Raw genomic sequence first — 26,385 nt, forward strand, 5'->3', positions numbered from 1 at the left:
CTGGCAGGAGGCAACGGCCCAATCGGGAGCAAAACTTGCCACCACAAAAGCAGTTTACTGTTTATTGTTATTGCATTCATTTCCTATGTAAAAACATTCTTGGCAACAAACCTGATTCTCATTCTCATTGTGTTACTGTCCTACAATAGTGCCGCCGACCATACGAGGAATAGACAGTGATTTGCCCGACGAGGTCACTGTCTTAGTCAACAAAACTACCCAACTGGAGTGTTACGTGGATGGAAACCCCGCCCCCAAGATCACCTGGTTTAAAGACAGCCAGCCAGTCAGTTCTGATGGGCCACATAGGATCTTGTCCAATGGGCGAACACTTCAGGTAAAAACTAGAAAGCAAAGAGAGTTGTTCTCCACATGTTTCTTAGCCCATTTTCATTACAAGTTACTCTTATATAACAGTAGCCTATAATATTAACCAAAGATAGAAACCCTTGTACAATATAATGAAATCGACAGAAGGTCCTTTCCATAAATATATTTATAAAACTTTAATTGTTTGGTATTAGATTGGCTTCATCCACTTTTGTGTAACTTTCTAAGGTGCGGATACAACAGACAGTGGAATATCTGTCCCAATACAAAACAATTGCTTCATCACTTTAACTGATCCTGTCTTTTTAAGTAGATCTTGGCTCTTACTAGATTCCACATTTCTCTGTTTTTCCCAACCACCAGGTGTTGACTGCTCGGGTGTCTGACACAGGGCGCTATGTGTGTGTGGCTGACAATGTGGCTGGAAGTGCAGACAAGTCATTTAACCTTAATGTTCACCGTGAGTCACATTTCCATTCTTAATTGTCTTTTATTATCATAATTGTGTAAAGAGGAAATCTACATTTACTTTCATGTGGAAAGCACTGATTTCGATCTACTTTATACATGATTTGATTGTGTTAAAAATACTGTTTGCTATACTTAATATTTCTTATGTTTTTCCTTCAAGTACCTCCAACCATTATCGGCCTGAGTCCTGAGACTGTGACTGTGGTGGTGAACCATTTTGTGTCACTCTCTTGTCAAGCTACTGGTTTCCCCCCTCCTACCCTAAGCTGGCTAAATGACAGGGGTCCCATTCAGGCCAACACCAATGCACTCATCATGCCAGGTATTGCAACCTGGGTTACATTTAATTTATTTACGTGTGCAAAGAATATCTGTATCTGAGCCTGAAAAAAGATCTACAACAGTTCATTCTAAAATGTGTCGGTGTGTTCATTTGTGCCTTTAGGTGGTCGTACACTACAGATTCTGAAAGCCAAAGTTTCTGATGGAGGAAAGTACAGCTGTGTGGCCATGAATGCAGCAGGAGAGGCATACAAACAAATTTATCTCACAGTTTTTGGTCAGTACAAACCCGTATTGTGTTGAATGTACAGCCCTGACTTTACATCATAAACTGATGGATAATGTTTTTGTCCTTTGACTCTTAGTTCCTCCAAGTATCCGGGACAGTGGTGGGGATTCTCCTGTGGTGGTGAATGTGCTCGTTGGGAAATCAGTAAAGCTGGAGTGTGAGTCCAACGCTGTCCCTCCACCCACCATCACCTGGTACAAGAATGGCAGGATGGTGACAGAAACGGCAAACCTGCGCATCGTGGCAGAGGGACAGATGCTTGAGATCAAAGGCTCCGAGGTAAGAGATGCGCTGTTGTTTGTTCTTGATCTTCTTTCAGCAAGTCAAACGGAGTGGCCATTACTGTGAGGTCTTGTTTCTCTCTTTTGATGAAAGCAACTCTTGTCTTTGTCACCTTATTTGTATTTGTCATAATATTGTTTTCAATGTTTTTCTTTCCCATCTTTCTTGACTGTCGTCTCTTTCATTCAGGTGTCTGATACAGGACAATATGTCTGCAAGGCCACCAATGTTGCTGGACAAGTGGACAAGAACTTCCACTTGAATATCTATGGTAGCTCACAAAATATTTAAATTCTTCAAAAATATAAACTTACTAAAACAAACATTGAATTGCTTAACACTTAGATTATAATATTGAAACAAATCTTTCTACTTCTCTCTTCAGTGCCTCCCAGTATTGATGGCCCAGCAGAGGAGAGTGTTGTGGAAACCATCAGTAACCCAGTCACCTTTGCCTGTGATGCTACTGGAATCCCTCCTCCAAGCCTTGCGTGGTTAAAGAATGGACGACCGATAGGTAAGCCTGCGTTTTGTCCATTTCTTCCTGGGACAGAAAAGTTATTCTTCATCTGTGTGTTACATTTAAATTAAATAACCTGTTTTAACACATGTAACTGTTGATGAGACAAAGAGAAAGTGGTACTACTACATAACATGGTACTGTAACTTTGTCATGGTCATTTCATATATACCAAACATATGTTATTCGTATTTCCTTAGAGAACTCAGAGTCTCTGGAGATGCACATCTTCGCAGGAGGAAGCAAGCTGCAGATTGCGCGGTCACAGGTTGCTGACAGCGGCACTTACACATGTGTGGCCACCAACGTGGAGGGCAAGGCACGCAAGAGCTACCATCTCTCTATACAAAGTACATGCACACTATACTATTAATATATTTAAATCAGTTCTAACCCTTTTCTAAAGACCAGTTGCAAATTAAAGAAATGTAAAAGCTTCTCTTTCCATGAGCCCCATAGAAGATTACAGCATCAGGATTAATGTGCTGACAGTATTCTCTCATACAAATACATGTGTTTATAGGATTTTGCTAAGACCAGTTATTCTTTCTTAGTTCCTCCCAGCATATCTGGATCAGAGATGCCGCGTGAAATGGGAGTCCTTCTCAATGAAAGCATCCAGCTGGTTTGTCAGGCTCGGGGAACCCCGGCTCCAACCATCCAGTGGTTAAAGGATGGCGAAGTCATCAACAATACAGGAAACCAAGGGCTCAGGTAATGCTTGCTGCATAAAAAAAGATCTCACAGTAGTCCAATCCAGTGATGGGTGAGTGTGTTGATGATGGTGCAATAATGCCTTTGCATTCAGGATCAGTCCAGATGGAAGCACACTCACTTTGACCGAAGCTAACACACCTGATAGTGGCAAGTACACCTGTGTGGCCACCAACACTGCAGGGGAAGAAGACAGGATATTCAATCTGAATGTGTATGGTGGGTTTCATTTATTTTCTATTTGTGTCGTCCAGTACAAACTTGTTTATAGCATGAGGAGTTTGTTTTTCACTGACTTTGCTTTCCATTTTGCTCTCTCAGTGCCTCCTGTGATAGACGGCAACAGTGAGACAGTTGAGCAACTGACCACAGTTCTTGACAGTTCTGTCAACATTGAGTGTGTTGCAGCAGGCTCTCCTCCGCCCCAGCTCAACTGGCTGAGAAACGGCCTGCCTCTGCCAGTCTCCTCCCACATACGGCTTCTTTCTGCTGGACAGGTGCTTCGGTAGGTCAGTGGACAGGGCTCAAGAAGAGTTTGTTTCACATGGTGCTGCTTTAAGAACAACTTCTTGTGGGAAAAATTCTAGTCAGAAATGTTTGCAAATCGTTGTGTGAGCCATAGGTTTATTTCACTTTCTGTAAAATGTGATAATAAGTTGCTTATCTTTTTTAAACTATCCTGCAGGTATTCCTACTAATACATGAGTATGGAAATTCTCCCTGCTTAATGCAATTTCACTGTAATGAGTTGCATTAGAAAGTGTTTCATTTTCTGACATGCTGTTTTCAAAGATCCATTGGTTTTGGGTATTTTTTGGGTCCTAGTTAAATTGTAATTGGACACTTATATGTTGTACCTTTGGCTTCTGTTAGGATTACACGCTCTCAGGTTTCCGACAGTGGCACCTATACCTGCGTTGCATCAAATAGAGCAGGAGTGGACAACAGACATTATAAACTACAAGTGCATGGTGAGTCTGAAAACATTACCTGCTTGTAAAAATTGAAAATGAAACTTATTACCAAACACAATTCGATCAAACTGTTTACCAATAGTCATTAATATGTTGTATTACTCTCCTTAGTCCCTCCTGGTTTGGATGGAGCCGGCGGCACAGAGGATGTGACTGTAGTCAGAGGAAACTCGGCTTCTCTGCTTTGTATTGCTGATGGGACCCCAACCCCAACTATATCCTGGCTTAAAGAAGGGGTAACTCTACTTACTGACCCTCATCTAAAGTTCCTAAACCTGAATACAACTATCCAAATCATCCAGACTCAGGTCAATGACACAGGACGCTACACCTGCATGGCTAACAATAGCGCTGGCCAAGCTAGCCGCCACTTCAACCTAAAAGTGCTGGGTGAGTAAGAGGAGATTATTACTCTCTTTATCCAGCTTCAGTCTTTGAATCATATACAGTATGGAAAGACATATTGTTTCTTTATGTTTTCATATTTAGACCCTCCACACATCAAGGGCTCTGGAGTACCTGCAGAAGTTTCTGTTGTGGTTAATAATGTCCTGGAGCTTCAGTGTGAGGCCTCAGGTATCCCTACACCCTCTTTGACCTGGCTGAAGGATGGACGCCCGCTGCCACAGACAGACAGTGTGCGCCTCTTGCGGGGGGGAGAGGTTCTCCGTGTGGCCTCAGCACAGGTCAGTGAAAGGGGAAGGTTGATGTGAAATAAAATGTTTCATATATAAAAAAAATATTTGTTTACCCTTTCCAATGAAAGCATCAAAAACATACTTCCTTTAAGTATTGTTAATTGCGCGGCAGACTCTCTCTGTCTGTTATATTATTTATTTGTCAGCAAAAATGAACAAAACATCTTTAAATGCTCTACATGATAACATTTTTTTACTAAACTCTTCTACACTCAGTTGGAGGACACAGGCAGATACAGCTGCTTAGCAAACAGTCCAGCAGGAGATGACGACAAGGAGTTCCTGGTTCGAGTGAATGGTGGGTTTTTTAATTACCTTATATTAAATGTACAACAAAAAGGATGATTCATCAACCCATGCGCATGTTACAATTGTACTAATATTTTTTCTGCAATATTTGTCTGGACAATTAATCAAATGTAATGTAAGTTGACATAAAATCCAGGTAACCCGGTCTCTTTCTGGATTTCCCCCAACAGTCCCCCCTAACATTGCGGGGGAGAGCACACCTCAGGACCTGTCAGTGCTGCAGAACAGACAGGTTATCCTGGAGTGCAAGTCTGATGCTGTCCCACCTCCAACTCTCAGCTGGCTCAAAGATGGCCAACCATTGCAGGTCAGAAACCAAACAAATAAAATATCCCACAATAATGTGACTTCCCGCAAGATATATTCACAAATGATTTTTCTATCTTTTTGTAGGCCTCTGCCCGAGTGCGTATTCTTTCTGGTGGCCGCTACTTACAAATCAACATGGCCGAGCTCAAAGACAGAGCTCAGTATACCTGTGTGGCAAGCAACATTGCTGGCAAGACCACGCGTCAGTTTAACCTGACTGTCAATGGTACAATGACATATTTGATCTAAAACTAATATATATCATGAGATACTGTCTATGCTTGCATAAATCAAAGAGGAGTGTTTTTATTTGACTAATTCTCTCCGTAATTATTCATAGAGCTGAATTCATTTCTCAAGTAAAAAATGTAACCTGTGTCCTCAGTGGCCCCAACCATCAAGGAAGGCTCCCAGACCATGTCAGTGCACATTGACAAGCCTGCAGTGCTTGAGTGTATTGTAAGTGGAGTGCCACCGCCTCGTGTAACCTGGAGGAAACACGGTGCCATCCTGGCAGGAAACAACCCCAGGTAAATCAAAATATATTATTAGGATGCCTTTCTCTTTCTCAATGAGAAATATTTTCCTTATTAAATGACGATTGCTGATGAACATCATGTATTTCCACGATATTACATCTAGAAATTAGGTTCAAATATTACAGGTAATATCTATTTATTTACATTTTCTCGATGCTGTATCTTAACCAGTTTGTACAAATGTGTTCAGGTATACATTTGCAGAGGATGGGTCATTACACATCCACTCTGCTCAGGTGACAGACACTGGCCGCTACCTGTGTATGGCAACAAATCAGGCTGGGACCCAGCGCAAGAGAGTGGATCTGCAAGTATTTGGTGGGTGGTAAAACACATGAATACTTTTACACAATCACCCACAAGCAAAAATCCCCCAGTCATTTTATGATCCTAATTGTTCATCTTTCAGTCCCTCCTTCCATCGCTGACAGTCGCAACAATGTGACGGTTACAGTCAACGTTCAGACCACCCTGTCTTGCGAGGCCACAGGCATACCCAAACCCGCTGTCAGCTGGATCAAAAATGGTCGAACCATCAATACTGACCAGAACCAGAATATGTACAGGTTGATCCAGGTTTTCTCCCTCTCTGTTCTATAACTCAAGATGAAAAACTCTGTAATGCAAAAATGGAACGTAGTACCACATTAATAACATTATTTGCTTGACCGTTTCATTGTAAGATACATTTTCATAGTGGTGCACATCATAGTGAATGTTCTCTTGGATAATTAACTTTTAGTTACTTACAGATTGCTGTCATCAGGCTCCCTGGTAGTTATAGCACCAACAGTCGAGGACACAGCTGTGTATGAATGTGTGGTTTCTAATGAGGCAGGAGAATACTCCAGATCCATCAACCTCACTGTCCACGGTGAGCAATCTCTTAAAATGTGATCATTATTATTCTGTTACGTCCATTAAGGGTGTGTCAATATCTGATTAAATGTATTAGATATTTTCTTAACAAGTTTGACTGTATGTCCTACTAGTTCCACCATCTATAGCAGATGAACCCACAGAGCTGGTTGTGACCAGACTGTCCCCAGTGGTTATCGCCTGCACTGCCTCTGGTGTCCCAGCGCCCACAATCCACTGGAGCAAAGATGGCTCGAGGCTTCCTAAAGAGGGACAAGGCTACAGCATCCTAACTACAGGTCAAAATCAGAATAAATGTATTGTATTTAGTACATGACCTTCCAAACTGCCAACAAAACTCCTAAATCGGCAGCAAACTAGAGTTAATAATGCTTTAGTTTTCAGCTCATTCTTCAACTTGTGCTAAGTTTTAGAAAGGCTACAGCTGTGACTCCCCTAACACTGCAGTTAAGATTATAAGTGATAAATGTCACCTGTGTGATTAATTAGCTTTATTAAATTGGTTGATTTGGTGTGTGTGTGTGTGTGTGTGTGTGTGTGTGTGTGTGTGTGTGTGTGTGTGTGTGTGTGTGTGTGTGTGTGTGTGTGTGTGTGTGTGTGTGTGTGTGTGTGTGTGTGTGCGTGCTCAGGTCCAGTAGAAATCACCTCAGCTGAGCTCAGTCACTCAGGACGCTACTCATGCACAGCCAAGAATGCTGCAGGCTCCACCCACCGCCATGTGCAGCTCACAGTGCAGGGTAAGAACATCCTGAGGATCCATTAATCAAGAGATAAACTGCTGTCTGGAGGCTGTAAAGAGAGCAGCAAGCCAAACATATTCATTGTTAAAAGTTATTATTCATATCATAGTTGTGTTGTGGGTAAATGATCCAATGTGAATATTTCATTAAGCTATAACAACTGTGTGATTCTGTTGTGATTTTACTTTATTATTGGGATCTTTCTGAGAATCCCTCTTCTCCCATTCCTCTCCTCAGAGCTCCCGGTGATACAGTCTCATCCCTCCACCCTGGATGTGATCCTGAACAACCCAATCACTCTGCCCTGCAGGGCCACAGGTGCACCCAGACCCACCATCACCTGGCAGAAGGAGGGCATCAACATACCCACCTCAGGTAATTACTCCTGTCTACATGTATGTGTATGTCAGCAATCATATGTAATCAGTCATAACAGCCTGTCTTTGATTCCTGCCAGGTGGAAGTTTCACAGTCTTGCCGAATGGAAGTCTGCAGATCACTAAGGCCTCTGTGTCAGACTCTGGGACTTACATATGTGTGGCTCAAAACCCTGCAGGCACTGCGCTGAGCAAGACCAAACTCAGAGTACAAGGTGGGGCACACACTCCAAGTAACTAGATTTATAGGCATAGTATGTTATACATGAATGTGTACAGGCATGTAAGAAATGCACCTTGAAATCAATTGAAATCTGATAGCTCCGCATGAAATGCTACATTAATCTTTTTTTTATAACAGACACTTATTTCATCGCAAGTTTAACCAGTTAAACAAACCTTCAACCCAAACTAATGTCAAGGGGAGAACACTGAGGCATGAACTCAATTGCACGACTCAAAACTCAGACTCAGATAGCGTTTCAAAATAAAGACTTTACTGGAATTTGCACAGTAATAAAACAAGGAAAACAAAACCACTCTTTCGAGGAAAACTATAATGCGATCTATAGCATAGGTCCGTGAAAGGTCCGTGAAAAGATCCGTGAGGTAAGCCGATACGTGGTCTTCGAGAGACAACGAACTGACAATTAACAGGAGGGAGCTAACACAATATATACACAGGTAAAGGGGACACAGTTGGAAACAATCAGGGCGGGGAAAATAATCAAGGACGCAGGAGACAGAAAAGGGGCGGGGAGCGTGGAGGCCTGAAATGAGAGGAAGAAATAATTAAGGGTATAGACATAAAGCACAAGACAAAGGGACATGACAACTCTAACATAAAGAATAAACTTTCACAATAAGTTTCTTGGACATGACAGTACCCCCCCTTCTAGGGACGGCTCCTGACGGCCCAGGCTCCTCTGAGTTGAGGCGGTCAAAATCCTCAATGAGGCTTTTGTCCACGATGAAGCGGGAAGGAATCCATTGCCGCTCCTCAGGACCATAACCCTTCCAGTCAACCAGTAACTGCCGCCCTCTACCCCTTTTCCGACTAGCCAATAGTGACTTGACCGTGTAAACCGGACCTCCATCGATCATCCGGGGGGGCGGGGGGGGTTTGACGGTGGGAACCATAGCGCTCTCCTTCAATGGTTTTAATTTCCCTACATGGAAGGTGGGATGTACCTTCATGGCCCTGGGAAGCCGTAGTCTCACTGAGACTGGGTTTATGACCTTGGTGATGGGAAAAGGACCCACAAACCGGGGAGCCAGTTTTCGGGAGAGTACGTGGAGGGGAAGGTCTCGTGTAGAGAGCCAGACTTTTTGGCCTGGCTGGTATACAGGGGCTGGTCGGCGTTTTCGGTCTGCTGCTCTTTTAACCAGTTGTGAATTCCTGCAGAGTATCTTCCTAGCCGCAGCCCACACGCGCCGACAACGCCTGACCAGAGCGTGGGCAGACGGGACCGTGACCTCCCTCTCCGTGGCTGGGAACAGTGGCGGCTGGTAGCCATAAACACAGTGAAACGGGGACAGGCCCGTGGCAGAAGTAGGGAGGATGTTGTGTGCATACTCAACCCAGGTGAGGTGCTCGCTCCAGGAGGATGGATTCTGGGACACCAGGCAGCGCAGGCAGGTCTCCAGTTCTTGATTTAGGCGCTCTGTCTGGCCGTTAGACTCCGGATGATATCCAGACGAGAGACTGACCGTGGCACCGATGAGGCTGCAGAACTCCTTCCAGAAGCGTGACACAAACTGGGGGCCCCGGTCGGAGACAATATCCTTAGGGAAACCATGAAGCCGAAACACATTCTGCATCATGACCTCCGCCGTTTCCTTAGCTGAGGGCATCTTTGGCAGAGCAATGAAATGTGTCATTTTGGAAAATCTGTCCACTACCGTGAGAACTGTGGTTTTACCTCTAGAGAGGGGCAGGCCAGTGACGAAGTCCATGGAGATCTCTGACCAGGGCCTGTTGGGAATAGGGAGTGGTTGTAATAACCCTATTCGCGACCTGGAAGAGGTCTTGTTTCGAGCGCAGATAGGGCACGCCTCCACATACTCCTTCACCTCCTTCTCCATGGATGTCCACCAGAAACGTTGTTTAACAATGAACATAGTTCTCTTGACTCCGGGGTGACAGGTGAGCAGCGAAGTGTGAGCCCAGTGGATCACCTGTGGTCGCTCGGCCTCCTGAACAAAAATCCGGTTAGGCGGGCAACCCCTTGGTGCAGGAGCTCCAGCATTGGCACGTATTACCTCCTTCTCTACTGGCCAAGTCAGCGCTCCTACCACCCGGTTCAATGGGATGATGGGTTCCGGCTCCTTGGCTGCAGGCACAGGGTCAAACAGACGGGACAGAGCGTCAGGCTTGACATTCTGAGACCCCGGCCTGTAGGAAAGAACAAAGTCAAAACGGTTGAAAAACAAGGTCCACCTAGCCTGGCGGGAGTTCAGTCTTTTGGCCTTTCTGATGTACTCCAGGTTCTTGTGATCGGTCCAGACCACAAAAGGATGCTCGGCTCCCTCCAACCAATGCCTCCACTCTTCCAACGCTAACTTCACGGCCAGCAACTCACGGTTTCCCACGTCATAATTTCTCTCTGCCGGGGAGAGCTTCCTGGACAGGAAGGCGCAGGGGTGAAGTTTGTTGTCCTTCTGTTGTTGCTGGGAGAGGACCGCTCCCACCCCCTCGTTGGAGGCATCCACTTCCACCACGAACTGGCGAGTGGGATCCGGCATGGTAAGTATGGGGGCAGTGGTGAACATCTTTTTCAGCCGAGAAAAAGCCTCCTCAGCCTGAGGAGACCACACAAAAGGCACCTGAGGGGACGTGAGGACATGAAGAGGGGCTGCAATAGCGCTGAAGCTCCGCACAAAACGTCTGTAAAAATTAGCAAAGCCTAAAAACTGCTGCACTTTTTTGCGAGAGTCAGGGGTAGGCCAACAGGCTACTGCGCTAACCTTCTCTGGGTCCATCATAACCTGACCTGGGGAAATGATGAAGCCCAAAAAAGTGACTGTTTCCACATGAAATTCACACTTTTCAGCTTTGACAAACAACTTATTTTGGAGCAGTTTCTGTAGAACCAGGCGGACATGTTGTTTGTGGGTGTGAAGGTCAGGGGAGTAGATCAGAATGTCGTCCAGATAAACAAAAACGAAACGGTTCAGAAACTCCCTCAACACGTCGTTGATCATAGCCTGGAAGACTGCAGGAGCGTTTGACAATCCAAACGGCATGACCAGGTATTCATAATGTCCTGAAGGGGTGTTAAAACCCGTCTTCCATTCATCGCCCTCCCTGATCCTGACCAAATGATAGGCGTTCCGCAGGTCTAATTTGGTGAAAACCTTGGCTTCCTGAAGCTGCTCGAAAGCGGACGAGATGAGAGGGAGGGGGTACCGGTTTTTAACCGTAATTTCATTGAGAGGTGAGTAGTCGATACAGGGCCTAAGAGACCCATCCTTTTTGCCCACGAAAAAAAAACCTGCCCCTGCTGGGGATGAGGAATGACGAATAAGCCCTGTCTTGAGGGAGGCATCAATATAGTCCTTCATGGCCTCTTTCTCAGGTCCTGAAATTGCATAAAGTCGACCCTTAGGAATGGGAGACCCGGCAATCAAGTCAATAGCACAGTCATAGGAGCGGTGAGGAGGAAGAGCCAGAGCTTTGGACTTACTAAAAACTTCACTAAGGTCGTGGTAGCAGGAAGGAACTGAAAGTACATCCGGAAGATATAATTTTGGGACTGTATCCTGCCTAACACTCCCAGTGTTACATCCCCTGTCACTCTCTGCTACCTGCTTAAAACAGAGATCAATGCAATTCTTTCCCCACCCCTCCACCCTCCCAGATTGCCAATCTATGTGAGGGTTATGAAGTTTCAACCAGGGAAAACCCAAAATGAGTGGATGTTGGGCTGAGTTAAATAAGTGAAAAGACATTGTCTCATGGTGGTTATCATTACATCTTACTTCTAAAGGCTCCGTTTGGTGAGTCACTTTAAACAACAGCCGCCCATCGAGAGCACTCGCTTCAAGAGGCTGGGGTAGAGGTTTAGTTTTTATGTCCCATTTCTTAACTAAACCCCAATCCATAAGACTTTCGTCCGCCCCTGAGTCAATGAGAACACCATGAGTAACTACATTGTCTCTGATTTTTACCTGGATCCGGGTCAGGGTGCGAGGAGGAAAGTCAGAGGAAGAGATCCGGCTCACCAACGTACTCCTCTTCATTGGTGAGCCTCCTCTTTTACCGGACAAGCCGCTTGTGGGTGTCCGCGCTGCCCGCAGTAGAAACACAGACCTTCCTTGAATCGACGCTGACGTTCTGCCAGCGACAGCTTGGCGCGGCCCAACTGCATTGGCTCCTCCACGGAGCCAGGGGGCGCTGTTGTCCGGAACGCAGGTGGTGAGGGGTGACGGGGCCTCCAAGAAGAAGTAATATCCAGCGGCGAGCGTCTCCTCTGGAGAGGTGGATCAACCGCATCCTTGGATTTATTCCTTCTCCTCTCCGTCAAACGATTGTCTATACGTAAGGCCATGGATATGACAGAGTCCAAATCAGCGGGCAGATCGAGAGGCGCCAGCTGGTCTTGTAAAGAATCCGAGAGACCGCTGACGAAAGCGTCAAACAATGCAGCGGAGTTCCAGCCGCTGTCGGCTGCCTTAGTCCGGAACTCGATGGCGTAGTCAGCCACACTCCGCTGATGTTGTCGCAGCTTGATCAGAGCCCGAGCTGCTTCCCTGCCCGGCGTGGTTTGATCGAAGGTCTTCCTCATAGTGTCTATGAAGTTTTCCAGAGACCCGCAGATAGGCGAGCCTCGGGACCATTCTGCCGTGGCCCACGCTGCTGCTCGGCCGGAGAGATGAGAGATCATAAAAGCCACTTTGGAAATGTCCGTGGGAAAAGCAGCCGGTTGGTGGTGATAGTGTAACTCACACTGCACGATGAACGGCCGGCAGCCTTCTGAGTCCCCGGAGTACCTTTCGGGTGGAGCCAGACGCATGGAAGCACTGTGCGGCTCAGTAACCCGGTTGGGATCGAATCCGGTCACCGCTGGAACCGGAGGAGTCGTAGGAGGAGAAACAGCCTGCAGGTGAGTGAGCACACGCTGAACCTCTGCTGCCAGTAGATTAACTTGGGTCGTCAACGATGTTTGTAGTTCCCCCTGGCTGCTGGTTAGATCCTGCACTCCCTGCTGCATGGTGGCCATACGCTCCTCTTGTTGCCCAAGACGTTGGCCCTGAGAACGGATAGCGTTCTTAATCTGATCTGAGTCGGCTGAGTTCATTTTGATGGTCAGTTCGTACTGTCAAGGGGAGAACACTGAGGCATGAACTCAATTGCACGACTCAAAACTCAGACTCAGATAGCGTTTCAAAATAAAGACTTTACTGGAATTTGCACAGTAATAAAACAAGGAAAACAAAACCACTCTTTCGAGGAAAACTATAATGCGATCTATAGCATAGGTCCGTGAAAGGTCCGTGAAAAGATCCGTGAGGTAAGCCGATACGTGGTCTTCGAGAGACAACGAACTGACAATTAACAGGAGGGAGCTAACACAATATATACACAGGTAAAGGGGACACAGTTGGAAACAATCAGGGCGGGGAAAATAATCAAGGACGCAGGAGACAGAAAAGGGGCGGGGAGCGTGGAGGCCTGAAATGAGAGGAAGAAATAATTAAGGGTATAGACATAAAGCACAAGACAAAGGGACATGACAACTCTAACATAAAGAATAAACTTTCACAATAAGTTTCTTGGACATGACAACTAACTTCATTCATCTAAATGCATGTTTAACAGCCTAATTCCTAATTTCCTTATGTTATCAGTAAATATTCAAAATGTTGTGACTTCATGTGGTATTTATATTTTCTGTGTCCTGCAGTTCCTCCAGTGATCAGCTCAGAGACTGTAGAGTACCTGGCACCTGTGGACTCCTCTGTGACGTTACACTGCCATGCTGACGGCTCACCTTCCCCCTCCGTCACATGGCACAAAGACGGGCAGCCGCTGCATGAATCTGTGCGCCAACGGGTGCTCAGTTCAGGATCCCTGCAGATCGCCTTCATCCAGCCAAGTGATACTGGACGATACACCTGCACTGCTGCCAATGCAGCAGGCACGGTCAGCCATGAGATGAGCTTCACTGTACACAGTAAGTTTCAATTAATGTAGTATTTTAAACCACATCACTGTGGTGGAAAATAATGATGTAGCTGTGTTTACTTCTGACTGCCTGTTACAAAGTACAAAGTGTATTTGTTACAGTTTATTTTCCACACATTTCTTCTGGTGTACTGCATGTTTCCTCTTATCCCATTACATGATCAAGCCAATTTTCCTCAAAATGTAAAATGTAGTTAACAGGGCATTTGTGGCTGCCAAATCTCCTTGTGAGTGTATGTTTATCAACCAGATCTACACTATATTTTACATTTGAATACAATGACTTCTTTGCAGTCCCCCCTTCCATCCGTGATGGAGAGCTGGAGGTAGCGGTGGTGGAAAACAGTCAGGCTCAGCTGGTGTGTGTGGTGGAGGGGGTCCCTCAGCCAAGCTTGACCTGGGAGAAGGATGGTAATCCTCTCAGTGAAAGCACAGGGGAGTACACCATCCTGCCCTCCGGAGAACTCGTTATAGACGTCGCTCAGGTAGAAAAAACATTTAAAAATAATTGTACTATTTATTGATACGGATAAATTGCTAGAAAGTGAACTTGGCACGTATTGACCTAAGGTGGCTTGTCCTGCATCAAAAAGATGATTTTAAAGATTATTTCCTGCATGCACACACTCTCCTCCTCTCCCCTCCCTTTGTACCAGCCTGATGATGCGGGCAGTTATACGTGTGTTGCCACAAATTCGGTCGGACAGGACAGTCAGACGACGACCCTGTCTGTCCACACTCACCCCGTCTTCACTGAGCTGCTCGGAGACGTTGCCCTCAACAAGGGAGAGCGCCTCCTACTGGCCTGTGGAGTCAGTGGCATCCCTCCTCCCAAAATCACATGGACTTTTAACAACAACATCCTCCCAGGTATGTAGCAAGGTCACTATTGATGAGTAAAAGCTTTTATATAAACTGAACATATAACACTAAATCCATAAGGGAATGCCATATTTATGTAGCGGCATGTGTTTTTTTCATCGTCCTTTACCTGTCTGTCAATGCTTTAGTTCACTACGACCACATGAACGGCCACAGTGAAATGGTGATAGAGCGAGTGAGCAAAGACGACTCTGGCACCTATACCTGTTTGGCAGAAAACAGCGTAGGGACCATCAAGTCTCTGGCCTTCGTTTATGTCAAAGGTAAAATGAGTCCCTCAAAATCCTTTTACTTATGAAACTGATCATAAATGACAATATAGTATAACACAGTTGTCTCTTTCACATATGTCTTTATAGTAGACAGGTAAAATGTTAACATTGAACTCACAACTCAATCTTAATCATGTGATGTGTGATGTCTCCAGAGCCTCCTATCATTGATGGGGAGCATCACTCCAACCGTATTGAACCTCTGGGTGGAAATGCCATCCTGAACTGTGAGGTCCGGGGAGATCCCCTGCCAACCATCCGCTGGAGCAAAGGTGGAATAAACATCTCGATCAGCAACCGCATCCGACAGCTGGACAACGGCTCTCTGGCTATCTATGGAACAGTGGTATGAAAACACATGAGACGAGAGTCTGAGTGCTCTGGTGGCTCTGTGGTCTAATATATAACATAGACACATACATATATTTTTAAGTAGGATGTCATTTATAAATGATAATGTTAATCTAAACATATTTGTAGGCTTGATCTGATAGATTGTAACTGTGTTTTAAACTTTCTACAGAGTGAAGATGCAGGCAGCTACATGTGTGTGGCAACAAATGATGCTGGTGTGGTGGAGAGGAGTGTCACTCTTACCCTGCAGAGTAAGTGCCTATCTTAATTCAGTCAGTCCTATTTAGCATAAAATCTTGCATTTTCTACATAGACAGCATGTGAAAATAGCTCTAACCTATAAGAGTACTCCAATTATTTAATATTGCACCATCACAGTTGTTGTTGTTGTTGATGTGTGAAATCACTCAATTCCCCATTATATGTTTCATCATATGGATCGACTATTCTTTCAGGTGCACCAAGCATCATAGTGGAGCCGGTGGATACAGTGGTGGATGCTGGCACCACAGTTGTGCTCAACTGTCAGGCGGAGGGTGAGCCCACCCCCATGATAGAGTGGTCCCGTCAGGGGCACCCTCTGCTGGGCAACGACCGCTTCTCCCCACTTTCCAACAGCTCCCTCAGGATCAGCAGTGCCCAGAAGGAAGACACCACTGAATATGAGTGTGTGGCCAGAAACCTGCTGGGATCAGTGCTGGTCAGGGTCACTCTGACTGTACGAGGTGAGCAGGACATGTGGGGAGTTATTTTGGGTTGTGCCACATTTTATTGTCAACTTTCATAGTAAAAATCTTCAGAACTAGATATATTGGCCAGATATTAGTACACACACGGAGTTTTTACTCCGTTTTGTGATACCCTAATTGTACTTACTAAACCAACCAAATGTCTGATGACGTGTTGTGTATCATGCAATTTCCAGTTCATGGAGGCTACTCGGAGTGGGCAGAGTGGGGTCCTTGCAGTGTGTCCTGTGGTGTCGGGTCCCAGAAGAGGCTCAGACAGTGTAACAATCCCTTGCCTGCCAATGGAGGGCGTCACTGCCCAGGATCAGACTCAGAGACACGCAGTTGTCAGGGAAAGCCCTGTCCAGGTGAGCATGCTTTAAATACATCAGAGGATTCATCCTGATTATTGAGGTAAAGGGAACTGTCAAAGGGCACATGTGGTAACACAATCGTAACGTCTGTCCCTCCTTAGTGGATGGTGACTGGTCAGAGTGGTCTCTCTGGGAGGAGTGCTCTCGGACCTGTGGGCAGGGCAACAGAACGAGGGTCCGGACCTGCAGTAACCCTTCAGCTCAGCATGGAGGCAGACCGTGTGAGGGGAGGGCAGTGGAGGTCATCATGTGCAGTGTCAGACCCTGTCCGGGTGAGAGACAAAATACCTTTTCTGTAAATGTGGCTGTAAGCTTTATGAACAGCTGGTTTGAGGAGGAACAACTGCCAGGAAGGCTTGCTTACTCTCAATGTGATGTCACATACAAACAGCTGAAATGTAATGTTTGTGTAGAATTACACTTTTCTTCAACTTCTACATACTAAAGTCAGAGCTTGATTTTAATATATTTGTTTAAATTATACGTATCTGTAACCTCCTATAAATCAATTAAGATTGTGGTTTTGTTCTAGGTTTTAATATTTGCTTTAAATTGCACAAGGTCTCAGAGGCCTATGATCTGTCATAATGGACTCTGTGACTAAATAATTATTCACATGATTTACTCAAGTAAAAGTAGCATAACCACAGTTTAAAATGTATCCTTATTTATGTAAAAGCACACAAATATAATCCTCAAAATAATCCCAAAATATTGGTCATGTAAGTGTTATATCATGATATATTATATTACTCATATAGCATTGCTGATACCTATAGCTGTCAAATAAATTAATAGATATTTAAAAATGTAATTTAACTGCAGTACTTAAAGAAAGGTTCTTACTTTCTACCATTGGGTTGAATATGGAAGTGTATGTATGTATATAATGACTGTCTGTCTGATACACTCTTGTAGTTTCGGGTAACTGGGGGTCTTGGCTGCCATGGAGCCCATGCAGTGAGTCTTGTGGTAAAGGTATGCAGTCCAGAATCCGCCTGTGCAACAACCCTCCTCCAGCATTTGATGGGCCGCAGTGTGAGGGCACAGACACCCAGACTCAATTTTGCAAGGAGAAACCCTGTCCTGGTAAGGGCTCAGAGATCTGACTTTACGATTAAATCAGATTAAAAGAGAATTAATACTAAAGTTTAACTGACTGATTATAATGCTTCTTTTATTCTGATCACCAGTGGATGGGAAGTGGTCCTCTTGGGTGAGCTGGGGAACCTGCAGTGTTTCATGTGGAGGCGGGACCAGACAGAGGACACGCCTCTGTGCCAACCCCGCCCCTCAGCATGCTGGCAGGCAGTGTGAAGGCAACGACGTCCAGATCGACTTCTGCAACAATGACCCCTGCCCCAGTCAGTCAAATTAACTTACCGGCTCATTTGGCTTCACTCCTGGCTATTCCTTTTCTCTCTCTTACATTTTTACACTTTCTTTCCATTAGTTAATGGTAACTGGGGTCCATGGAGTAGCTGGGGCAGCTGCAGCAAGACGTGTAATGGAGGTCAGATGAGGCGCTACAGGACATGTGACAACCCCAGATCAGCCAATGGTGGGCGAGCGTGTACAGGTGCAGATTCACAGATACAGAGATGCAGCACAGCCAACTGTCCTGGTGAGTCAGCATGTTTAAGAAAGTATAAGTGGTTAAAAAAGGCTAAGGGTGAAGAGGTTCCTTTGGGTCAATAAAATGCTCTTTAAATGAGAAGTGATCTAAATAAATAGAACTTGTATTTGCCTTTCACATTGAATTCACTGAACATGATTACTTTATCTTTTTTCCTGTCTGGTAAAAAACTCAACAGCATTGTATTACTAAACTGGGCAAGTATTGGGTTGTTGTCCAGCTTCTATTTCATAGGAATATTTTAATGAAAATATCTATACATTTTCAATTAAAAAACATTTATTGGAACAAACAGTGTATTTAATTAATCAGGTAAATAAGAAAATACTCTGCCTTTATGTCTGTTTTTTGATGATTTGTGTGTTAGTGTTTGTAGTAAATTTATGTTTTTTGGATATATCAATGCAGTTGATGGTAACTGGGGCTCATGGCAGCCATGGGGAGATTGCTCTACTTCCTGTGGTGGTGGAGAGAGGACACGTGTCCGTCTCTGTAACAGTCCGTCTTCAAGCAACGGTGGCCGGCTGTGTCCAGGAGACTCCTCTCAGCTGTCCAGATGTAGCAGTCAGGCCTGCCCAGGTGAGCCATTTTAGTCAAGATGCGTATATTATGTGTGCAGTTGAGTGCTGCAGCAATCAAAGCTTAGTATGTTTTTCTTTTTGCCAGGTGGACCACAGAAAGCCCGAGGGAGCATCATAGGGAACATCAACGATATTGAGTTTGGTATCGCCATCCTCAATGCCACCATCACAGAGAGCAAGTTTGGAGAGAGAATCATCAAGGCCTCTATTACTAATGTACCAAGGACATTAGGTCAGTTTTCCAAAATGTTCATGTGTTTAAATCTTCTACTTTGATATGAGATATGCATCCAATAACAATCCCTTCATGCAACTTAGTGCACCTTAAATTGTTCTCTCGAACCTTTTCAAAATATGTAATAATTCCTCTGCCTTTTATTTCAAGGTCCTGCAATGAGAAAGCTCATCTCGATCCTGAACCCTGTTTACTGGGCCACTGCACAGGAAGTGGGAGAGGCTGTCAATGGCTACACGCTAACAGGAAGCATCTTTAGGAGAGAGACACAGGTGGAGTTTGCCACGGGTAAGAATAAACATATATTTTTGTATTTGAAGGATTGACTGATGATATTGGATTTTTCATTATGTTATCATGGGGAAATCCTTGAATGTATCTGTCTGTTTTGTAATCTCGGTAGGTGAGATCCTGAGGATGACCCACATTGCCAGAGGCATGGACTCAGATGGAGTGTTGTTACTGGACATCGTCGTGAACGGACACATCCTGCAACTGCCTTCACACGCTGACATCAGTATCAAGGTACATAAATAAGCTGTTCCCCTGTAGCCCCTGTAGGTATAGGCCCTGTTATATACACTACAGCTCTCTTTTTGTTTATCTTAGCTACACAATGTAAAACTACCTCAAATATGCCTCAAGTTTACACTTTTGTCTTTACTCAGGACTACACAGAGGATTACATCCAGACGGGCCCGGGCCAGCTGTATGCTCTGTCCACCCGCATGTTCAGCATCGACCGGGAGAGTGTGCCCTACTCCTGGAACCACACCATCACCTACGACCAGTCCAAGGGCAAGATGCCTTTCCTCGTAGAGACGCTGCACGCCACAGCCATCAGAGCTCACTACAACCCCCTGGAGGAAGTGTTGGAGTATAGCATACAAGCTAATATTGCTAAGGGTGAGAATTACTGTCTGTGAAGGACTTATTGTAAAAACATATTTTGCCTATGGGTGAGAAATGGACTGAACAATTTATATAAGACTCTTTTCCAGTCAGACTTTTACATCTGATACATCTTTTTTTTCTTGCCATGTTTTTGTCTGAACTGTAATACAAATGTAACTGAAACATGTTTTCAGGAGATCGCAGTAACCAGTGTCCTCAGGGATTCACGTTAGTGTCTGCCGGGCCCTACTGTGCAGGTAATGTTTATCACCACACGGCATGCTAACGACCCGTCCACACGGCAGCGTGCGTTGCTTCAACGGAGACGCTTTCCATTCACTTTGAATGGGTAGACGTCAGGCTCTGCCGAACTGCATTGTGGTTCCGTCGCGTCGCTTTGCTCGCGTTGCTCGCTTCAAAAGTTGAGAACATTTCAACTTTTCAAGCTTCGACGGAAGCGTCAGCCAATTAAATCATATGCCAGTACAAGCGCTAGCCAATCAAACCGCGAGATTCATGTGATTGGTTGTTTGTCGCGCGCCAGACACGCCCACCAGCAGATTTCATGCTTATTCAAATTTATTTAGCAAAACGTACCCGTTGTAGGCTGAATTCATAAGTTTGATAAGATGTCAATTAGAATTACCTAACTCTTTGACAATAGATTTCGGTTTATGCAATTTTTTTTAGAAAAAATGTCTTGTTCCAGCTTTTCTGCTCTCTTTACTCCTTAATTACAGTAAACTTTTTTTATTTAAAGACCTTTTGCGGGCTTTTTTAAAAACACTGATATTTTTCACAATTTTCTGACATTTACATTCACCCAAACAATTAAACAATGAAGAGAGATTAATCAACACAATAATCTACATTGAAATAACTGTTAGTTGAAGTTTAAGTGTTGTTCTTTATATGCAAATGATGTGCTGCAGATGAGAACGAGTGTGAGTTCGGGAACCCATGTTCTCATACTTGCCACAACGCCATGGGCACGTACTACTGCTCGTGTCCCCGGGGCCTCACCATCTCAGCTGACGGCAGGACATGTCAGGGTAAACAACTCACCTCTGAATCAGTGCTGTTAGCATGATTATTGCACACAAAGATTATTGTTTTAATAATTCCCTACTGTTAATTCTCATAGACATTGATGAGTGTTCACTGGATACGAACGTGTGCCATGATGGAGAGGAATGTGAGAACACCATTGGCTCTTACCGATGTGTCATGCGCTGTGGGCGGGGCTTCAGGAGAACAGCTGATGGTCTCAGTTGCACTGGTACATGACAAATCTTAATAGATAAACTTACCATTTGTTTTTGAGTTATGCTTAAGTTAAGCTGTACAATTATCTTTGTTGTCGCTCAGATGTAAACGAGTGCCAGGAGTCAAATCTGTGCAATCAACACTGTCTGAACACGATCGGCAGCTACAGATGCGCCTGTGAGCCGGGCTACCAACTCAGAAACAGACGCTGTACAGGTGAGATGTATAATTTATCTGTTTAATTTTTTTTTTAAACTACTGTTTTTGGACTTTGTATAATGAATTACTTGAAACAATACTATCACATCATTTTCTTTAAGAAACATTGACCTCCTCTGTCCTCTCTCTGATCACTGCAGATATAAATGAGTGCAGACAGAGGGTTTGTCGGTCAGATCAGCAGTGTAAAAACACACGGGGGGGTTACACCTGTATTGACCTGTGCCCCAATGGTATGACTAAAGGCGGCAATGGGACATGTGTAGGTGAGTATTCACAAACATACATTCTTCCTTGTTAAGCCAGACGGCATTTGCTAAAGTGCATTTATTAAAGTTCAGACTGGGAGAGATTATGATTAACTCCTGTGTCCTTTGTGCTGTAGACATCGATGAGTGCAGGGATGGCACTCATCAGTGCAGATACAATCAGATCTGTGAGAATACCAGAGGCAGCTACCACTGCACCTGTCCACGTGGCTACAGATCTCAGGGAGTGGGACGGCCCTGCCTCGGTATGTACATCTTTAATGCTTATCATAAACATAACAAAAGTTGAATCAAAAATGGTATTACATTCAAAGGGTTTCATTCGCACTGATCAGGCAGGTGAAAGGCCAAACCATGCAGCATGTTGAGCAAAGAAAGAATGTGAGAAAAATGTGCACTGCTATTCCCTTACACCTCCCATCAGCTTGCTTGCTTCTGCTGGCATATTTCTCTCTTTTTTTCAGTGACTGACTCCTGGTGAAAATCTTTAATAACTGCTATGTAGCTCGGACATTTATCTTCAGTGCTTGCTTACATTTCTAAAATGCTGCTGGTTAAACCACTGACTCACTCAAATACCCTGCAAAGATGTTATGCCTGGTATCAGGTCCTTCTTAAAGTGTGGTCCGCGGAACACTGTTGGTCCGTGAGCGACCCCTAGTGGTCCGTGAGAATGTTGGTAACATTTCACATTTTAAATAAATACATTTAAAGTGTTTCTCAAATTGTTTAAGAATGACTAGCATAGGTGGCCACAGAGACACACAGTCAATGAGTGCGTAAACAATGCTAAATAAATGGAACAGTGTAAATAATTAACTTGTGTTTAATTGATGTTAAACTTGGGACTGCAACCATAGTTTTACTGTTTTTTATTTTGAATTCGATATAGAGAAGGTTAAGCTGTCATTATTAGGATGTAATTTGTTATAAACTGTTGGAGTTGTAAGCAGGCCCTTTGTTTTTGGAAATCTGGGGAGTTAGGTGGTCCGTGTGTGGTTTTTTTATTGGTTAAGATGTCCTTCGTATGAAAACGTTTGAGAAACACTGCTCTATGTTGAAGCTACGTCTGCTCACCTACACTGTCAGATAGGAGAAAGCGTAGGAAAGTACGACAGAGGTAAGGGAAAATAAATGTCTACTTCTTTTACACATCAACCATAAAAAGATCAGCACCATGACCTCTGCTCAATCTATCCCTCTGTTTCCTTTCCCTCTTCTTCAATCTTCAAACTATCCTCTTTATGTCTGGATCTGGCTATTTCCTGGAGTTGCTTTGTAATGGCATATATTCACTGTTTCCCTGGTGACATCATTAACATTGTACGCTCTGTCTTTGTGAAGAATTCCTCTGGCATGAATTGGATTTCGTAACATGTTAACTAGATTCAAAGTAGCATTGATTTAAAGTTATTATCTTTAAAGTTTTGATTTGACATGAGAGGAGATTATCTCTATCTCTCATTCTAATACGACAAATGTTTTTATAGTCTCAATACATTTCTGTCTTAGGGACATGAACATGTATTGTTGTACAGTGGGGTAATTGACATATCCCCTTTTTTCCCCCATTCTCATCTCCCTCATCTCATCTCTATTTTCTTGGCCTGCACCACCTCATTTCTTTTCATTTCTAAATACCACCTTTATTTTTATGCACCTTTTTCTCCTCTTTTTCTATCACTTTGTCCTGCTGCTGGTCTTTCTTTGTGCTGAGGGCAGACATAAATGAGTGCGAGCGGCTGCCCCAGCCCTGTGCCCACCAATGCCTCAACACGCCGGGCAGCTTCAAGTGCACCTGCCCTCCAGGGCGCCACCTGCTGGGGGACGGCAAGTCCTGTGCCGGTCTGGAGCGTCTGCCCAGCTATGAAAGTTACTCATTCGGCTACCGAGCATCACAATCCTCTCCTGAACACAACTCCCACCAGCGACTGTACCACAACTTGGCCTCTCAGAGCTACCACTCCTACGGCGCCAACTCAAGGGGCCGTGAAAGGAGCCGGAGCCGCAGAGATACTCATTCCTCGCAGCAGGGCTCCCTCGCTTGTCTGCAGGGGTTTGAGTCCAGGGGGGGCTCCTGCTTAGGTAACAATGTAGGACAGGCAGGGTTGAGATGAGGGAGAGGAGGAAAGTTTTTTGTAGAGAAACGCTCTGCTTTGTTGCTTGAGGATTTGCTGTGATTTTTGAATTGTGGGCTTTAAAAATGTGCCTTAATTCGGCATTTATCTAATTTTGTCTCTATCATTATGTGGTTGTTTGTGTAACACCGACAGACATCAATGAGTGTGAGGTGAGGGATGCCTGTCAGCATGAGTGTATTAACACACCAGGGAGCCACAGGTGTCTCTGTCCAGCTGGTTACCGCCTTATGACCAACGGCAAGACGTGTCAGGGTGAGAAAAACTACTGCTTCCATCTCCATCATTTCATTTTATTATAGCTTGTACTGTAATCATGATAAGCTGTTTGCTGTATCTACAGATATAGACGAGTGCCTGGAGGATAACATCCAGTGTGGGGCCAACCAGATGTGCTTCAACATGAGAGGAAGTTTCCAATGTATTGACACACCTTGTCCACCAAACTACCAGAGGGATCCAGCCACAGGGTAAACCTCCACGGAAACACACTCAGTTAGGATTAACCCGCAAGATATCAAACATGAACAACACAGGCTAAAGAAACTTGGGGATTTCAAATTATAAGCGAACTTTAAAAACTCAGTTAATTAAAAGTTCTTTATGTATTTATTTTGGTACTGTAACATGCAGATAGTTTTGGTGTAATTTGCAGAATTTTGAGACAAATGGGGCAGATTGCTGTTTACAGCCAGGTTTGTCAAGATTATGATTTGTCTGTACATGTTGATTGTGCCAAATAATATAGAATATCAATAAATCCAATAATAAATAGTTTCATGAATAAATATAAACCCTACATGGTCACTTGCAGTTTCCCTTAAAAAATACAGTACTCTATCTATCTTCTGACAAAATGTATTATTATGATTATTTTTATTTTTTTGGCACAATATACTCAACTCGACTCTGCTGTGTATGTTGTGTCCAGGTTCTGCCTGAAGAACTGCCCTCCTAACGACCTGGAGTGTGCCCTGAGCCCTTACGCCCTGGAGTACAAGCTGCTGTCTCTTCCCTTTGGCATCGCAGCCAACCAGGACCTCATCAGGCTGGTGGCCTACACGCAGGACGGAGTAATGCACCCCAGGACCACCTTCCTCGTGGTGGACGAGGACGCCACGTTACCTTTCGCCCTGCGAGACGAGAACCTGAAGGGAGTGCTGTTCACAACAAAGGCGCTTCGAGAGCCCCACACATACCGAATGAAGGTCCGCGCCCTCTCCTACAGCGCAGACGGGGGAATCGAGTACCAGACAACCTTCATCGTCTACATCGCCGTCTCTGCATACCCCTACTGAGAGCACTATAAATGAAGGCAGACAAAGGTGCGGTGCATTGCATCCTAAATAAGTGAGTGGGTGCGTTTTTTTAAAAGCAGCCACATCAGTAAACAAACTGAAAAACTCTCAATGTGAGCGGCCAGTGAGTGCATACAGCCCTGAAGACAAGAGGAAGTAGATTAAAGGTGGAAACAACACGAGACACAGGAGGGTAACAGTTGACTTGTACAATGCAACTGGCTATGTATTGGCTTTAATCCCAGGAATCCAAAACCTCAGTCTGTCAGGACTTTTTCAGTGAAATGTTTAATATGTTGCCTTGTGATTTTCCCTTCCCCCTCAGATTTATTTATAAGATCAACAAGATGTTGCTCCTTAAAGCGGAAGTATTCATCTGTGGCTCCCATAGTAGATACCAACCCTACTCAACAAATATTAGCTAGCCTTTTATTTACATCTACCTACTATTAACTTATTGGGAAGTGCTTGATTTAGAAAAATGTGCAGTTCCCTTGTGTCATTAATCACCAAAGTGAAAATTTGACTCTTCAGATACGGTGCTCATTTCGGTGATAGAAAGCTTAACTGTTAGATCTTCTACATCCTCAGGTAGTCTAGTAAATAGAAACCCTATCTTATCATTACACTACATCATCAATGTGCCATAAACTGCTCAATCCAAAAGTTCATATCAAGATGTATTTTATTTTTACAACTTGTACATAGTTTTTTTTTTTTCTCATAATGTATTGCAATACTGTACTTATTGGATCCATTTTGTAATAAAACTGTAATAAATGAATATACATTGAAAACAAGCGTTATGTATGTCTCCAGCACTGATGCATAAAAAAACCCTGATCCTTTATAAAGCATTTCACATCGACTCAAGCAAGCTAATGAGAATAACACTGAAGAATATAAGAGCACATTTAGGAGTAGAAACAATTTCACTCAGAGACAAGGATTACTCTGTCTGCCATATTGTTTATTTATTTTATTGTATTCAGTGCTTTTGACTGAATAATTGCTTTTTCTGCAGAAAACAATCTCATCCTAATTTAAAAAATATAAAATTGTATTTTCTTGGAAGGTCACAGTAACTTCAGTAGCAGATAAGTTACATTTACAACCAGTGGCCTGGCCTGGCCAAGCAAAGTTATCTCCGTGGGTCTCAAACGGTTTGGTCACAAATTATTCAAAAGATTATTTCCGCGGCACACCTTCATATGATCATTATAGTTATAAAAGAAATAAGAGAATAAAGCAAAAACAGTTGTGAAATCTACTATACGGCCGTAAAACAAGAATAGAGTTTAAAAGGGGAGTGATTTAGAAATATCCATAAAGAAAAAGA

General features: G+C 44.1%; 1 protein-coding gene across 2 annotated transcripts in view; it reads left to right on the plus strand.

Annotated features, from left to right (window-relative positions):
• Positions 1 to 25,840, plus strand: part of hmcn1 (hemicentin 1) — an 86,507-nt gene extending 60,667 nt beyond the window's left edge. Inside the window, exons 56-107 of one of the 2 annotated variants that reach the window (XM_079655430.1) lie at positions 150 to 337; positions 694 to 790; positions 962 to 1,123; positions 1,247 to 1,360; positions 1,449 to 1,651; positions 1,844 to 1,925; positions 2,040 to 2,171; positions 2,375 to 2,524; positions 2,729 to 2,888; positions 2,983 to 3,107; positions 3,210 to 3,393; positions 3,762 to 3,859; positions 3,974 to 4,252; positions 4,352 to 4,548; positions 4,777 to 4,858; positions 5,040 to 5,176; positions 5,263 to 5,404; positions 5,564 to 5,708; positions 5,908 to 6,035; positions 6,127 to 6,283; positions 6,470 to 6,591; positions 6,710 to 6,874; positions 7,226 to 7,333; positions 7,574 to 7,711; positions 7,794 to 7,928; positions 13,620 to 13,889; positions 14,195 to 14,385; positions 14,557 to 14,770; positions 14,911 to 15,045; positions 15,210 to 15,400; positions 15,578 to 15,659; positions 15,864 to 16,133; positions 16,334 to 16,504; positions 16,612 to 16,782; positions 17,429 to 17,599; positions 17,704 to 17,874; positions 17,964 to 18,134; positions 18,555 to 18,725; positions 18,813 to 18,959; positions 19,113 to 19,250; positions 19,366 to 19,487; positions 19,631 to 19,868; positions 20,051 to 20,113; positions 20,789 to 20,908; positions 21,001 to 21,135; positions 21,225 to 21,338; positions 21,482 to 21,607; positions 21,727 to 21,855; positions 23,333 to 23,695; positions 23,884 to 24,003; positions 24,092 to 24,218; positions 24,680 to 25,840. In XM_079655430.1, coding sequence (XP_079511556.1) covers positions 150 to 337; positions 694 to 790; positions 962 to 1,123; positions 1,247 to 1,360; positions 1,449 to 1,651; positions 1,844 to 1,925; positions 2,040 to 2,171; positions 2,375 to 2,524; positions 2,729 to 2,888; positions 2,983 to 3,107; positions 3,210 to 3,393; positions 3,762 to 3,859; positions 3,974 to 4,252; positions 4,352 to 4,548; positions 4,777 to 4,858; positions 5,040 to 5,176; positions 5,263 to 5,404; positions 5,564 to 5,708; positions 5,908 to 6,035; positions 6,127 to 6,283; positions 6,470 to 6,591; positions 6,710 to 6,874; positions 7,226 to 7,333; positions 7,574 to 7,711; positions 7,794 to 7,928; positions 13,620 to 13,889; positions 14,195 to 14,385; positions 14,557 to 14,770; positions 14,911 to 15,045; positions 15,210 to 15,400; positions 15,578 to 15,659; positions 15,864 to 16,133; positions 16,334 to 16,504; positions 16,612 to 16,782; positions 17,429 to 17,599; positions 17,704 to 17,874; positions 17,964 to 18,134; positions 18,555 to 18,725; positions 18,813 to 18,959; positions 19,113 to 19,250; positions 19,366 to 19,487; positions 19,631 to 19,868; positions 20,051 to 20,113; positions 20,789 to 20,908; positions 21,001 to 21,135; positions 21,225 to 21,338; positions 21,482 to 21,607; positions 21,727 to 21,855; positions 23,333 to 23,695; positions 23,884 to 24,003; positions 24,092 to 24,218; positions 24,680 to 25,046 — 8,318 coding nt within the window. In that variant the 3' untranslated portion in view covers positions 25,047 to 25,840. The remainder of the gene's footprint in view (positions 1 to 149; positions 338 to 693; positions 791 to 961; positions 1,124 to 1,246; positions 1,361 to 1,448; positions 1,652 to 1,843; positions 1,926 to 2,039; positions 2,172 to 2,374; positions 2,525 to 2,728; positions 2,889 to 2,982; positions 3,108 to 3,209; positions 3,394 to 3,761; positions 3,860 to 3,973; positions 4,253 to 4,351; positions 4,549 to 4,776; positions 4,859 to 5,039; positions 5,177 to 5,262; positions 5,405 to 5,563; positions 5,709 to 5,907; positions 6,036 to 6,126; positions 6,284 to 6,469; positions 6,592 to 6,709; positions 6,875 to 7,225; positions 7,334 to 7,573; positions 7,712 to 7,793; positions 7,929 to 13,619; positions 13,890 to 14,194; positions 14,386 to 14,556; positions 14,771 to 14,910; positions 15,046 to 15,209; positions 15,401 to 15,577; positions 15,660 to 15,863; positions 16,134 to 16,333; positions 16,505 to 16,611; positions 16,783 to 17,428; positions 17,600 to 17,703; positions 17,875 to 17,963; positions 18,135 to 18,554; positions 18,726 to 18,812; positions 18,960 to 19,112; positions 19,251 to 19,365; positions 19,488 to 19,630; positions 19,869 to 20,050; positions 20,114 to 20,788; positions 20,909 to 21,000; positions 21,136 to 21,224; positions 21,339 to 21,481; positions 21,608 to 21,726; positions 21,856 to 23,332; positions 23,696 to 23,883; positions 24,004 to 24,091; positions 24,219 to 24,679) is intronic. The other variant, XM_079655431.1, reaches the window with a different exon arrangement.
• Positions 25,841 to 26,385: the final 545 nt, after the last annotated feature.

This window comes from Notothenia rossii (genome assembly GCF_949606895.1).
Source record: "Notothenia rossii genome assembly, chromosome: 1".
Classification (NCBI taxonomy): Eukaryota; Metazoa; Chordata; class Actinopteri; order Perciformes; family Nototheniidae; genus Notothenia; species Notothenia rossii.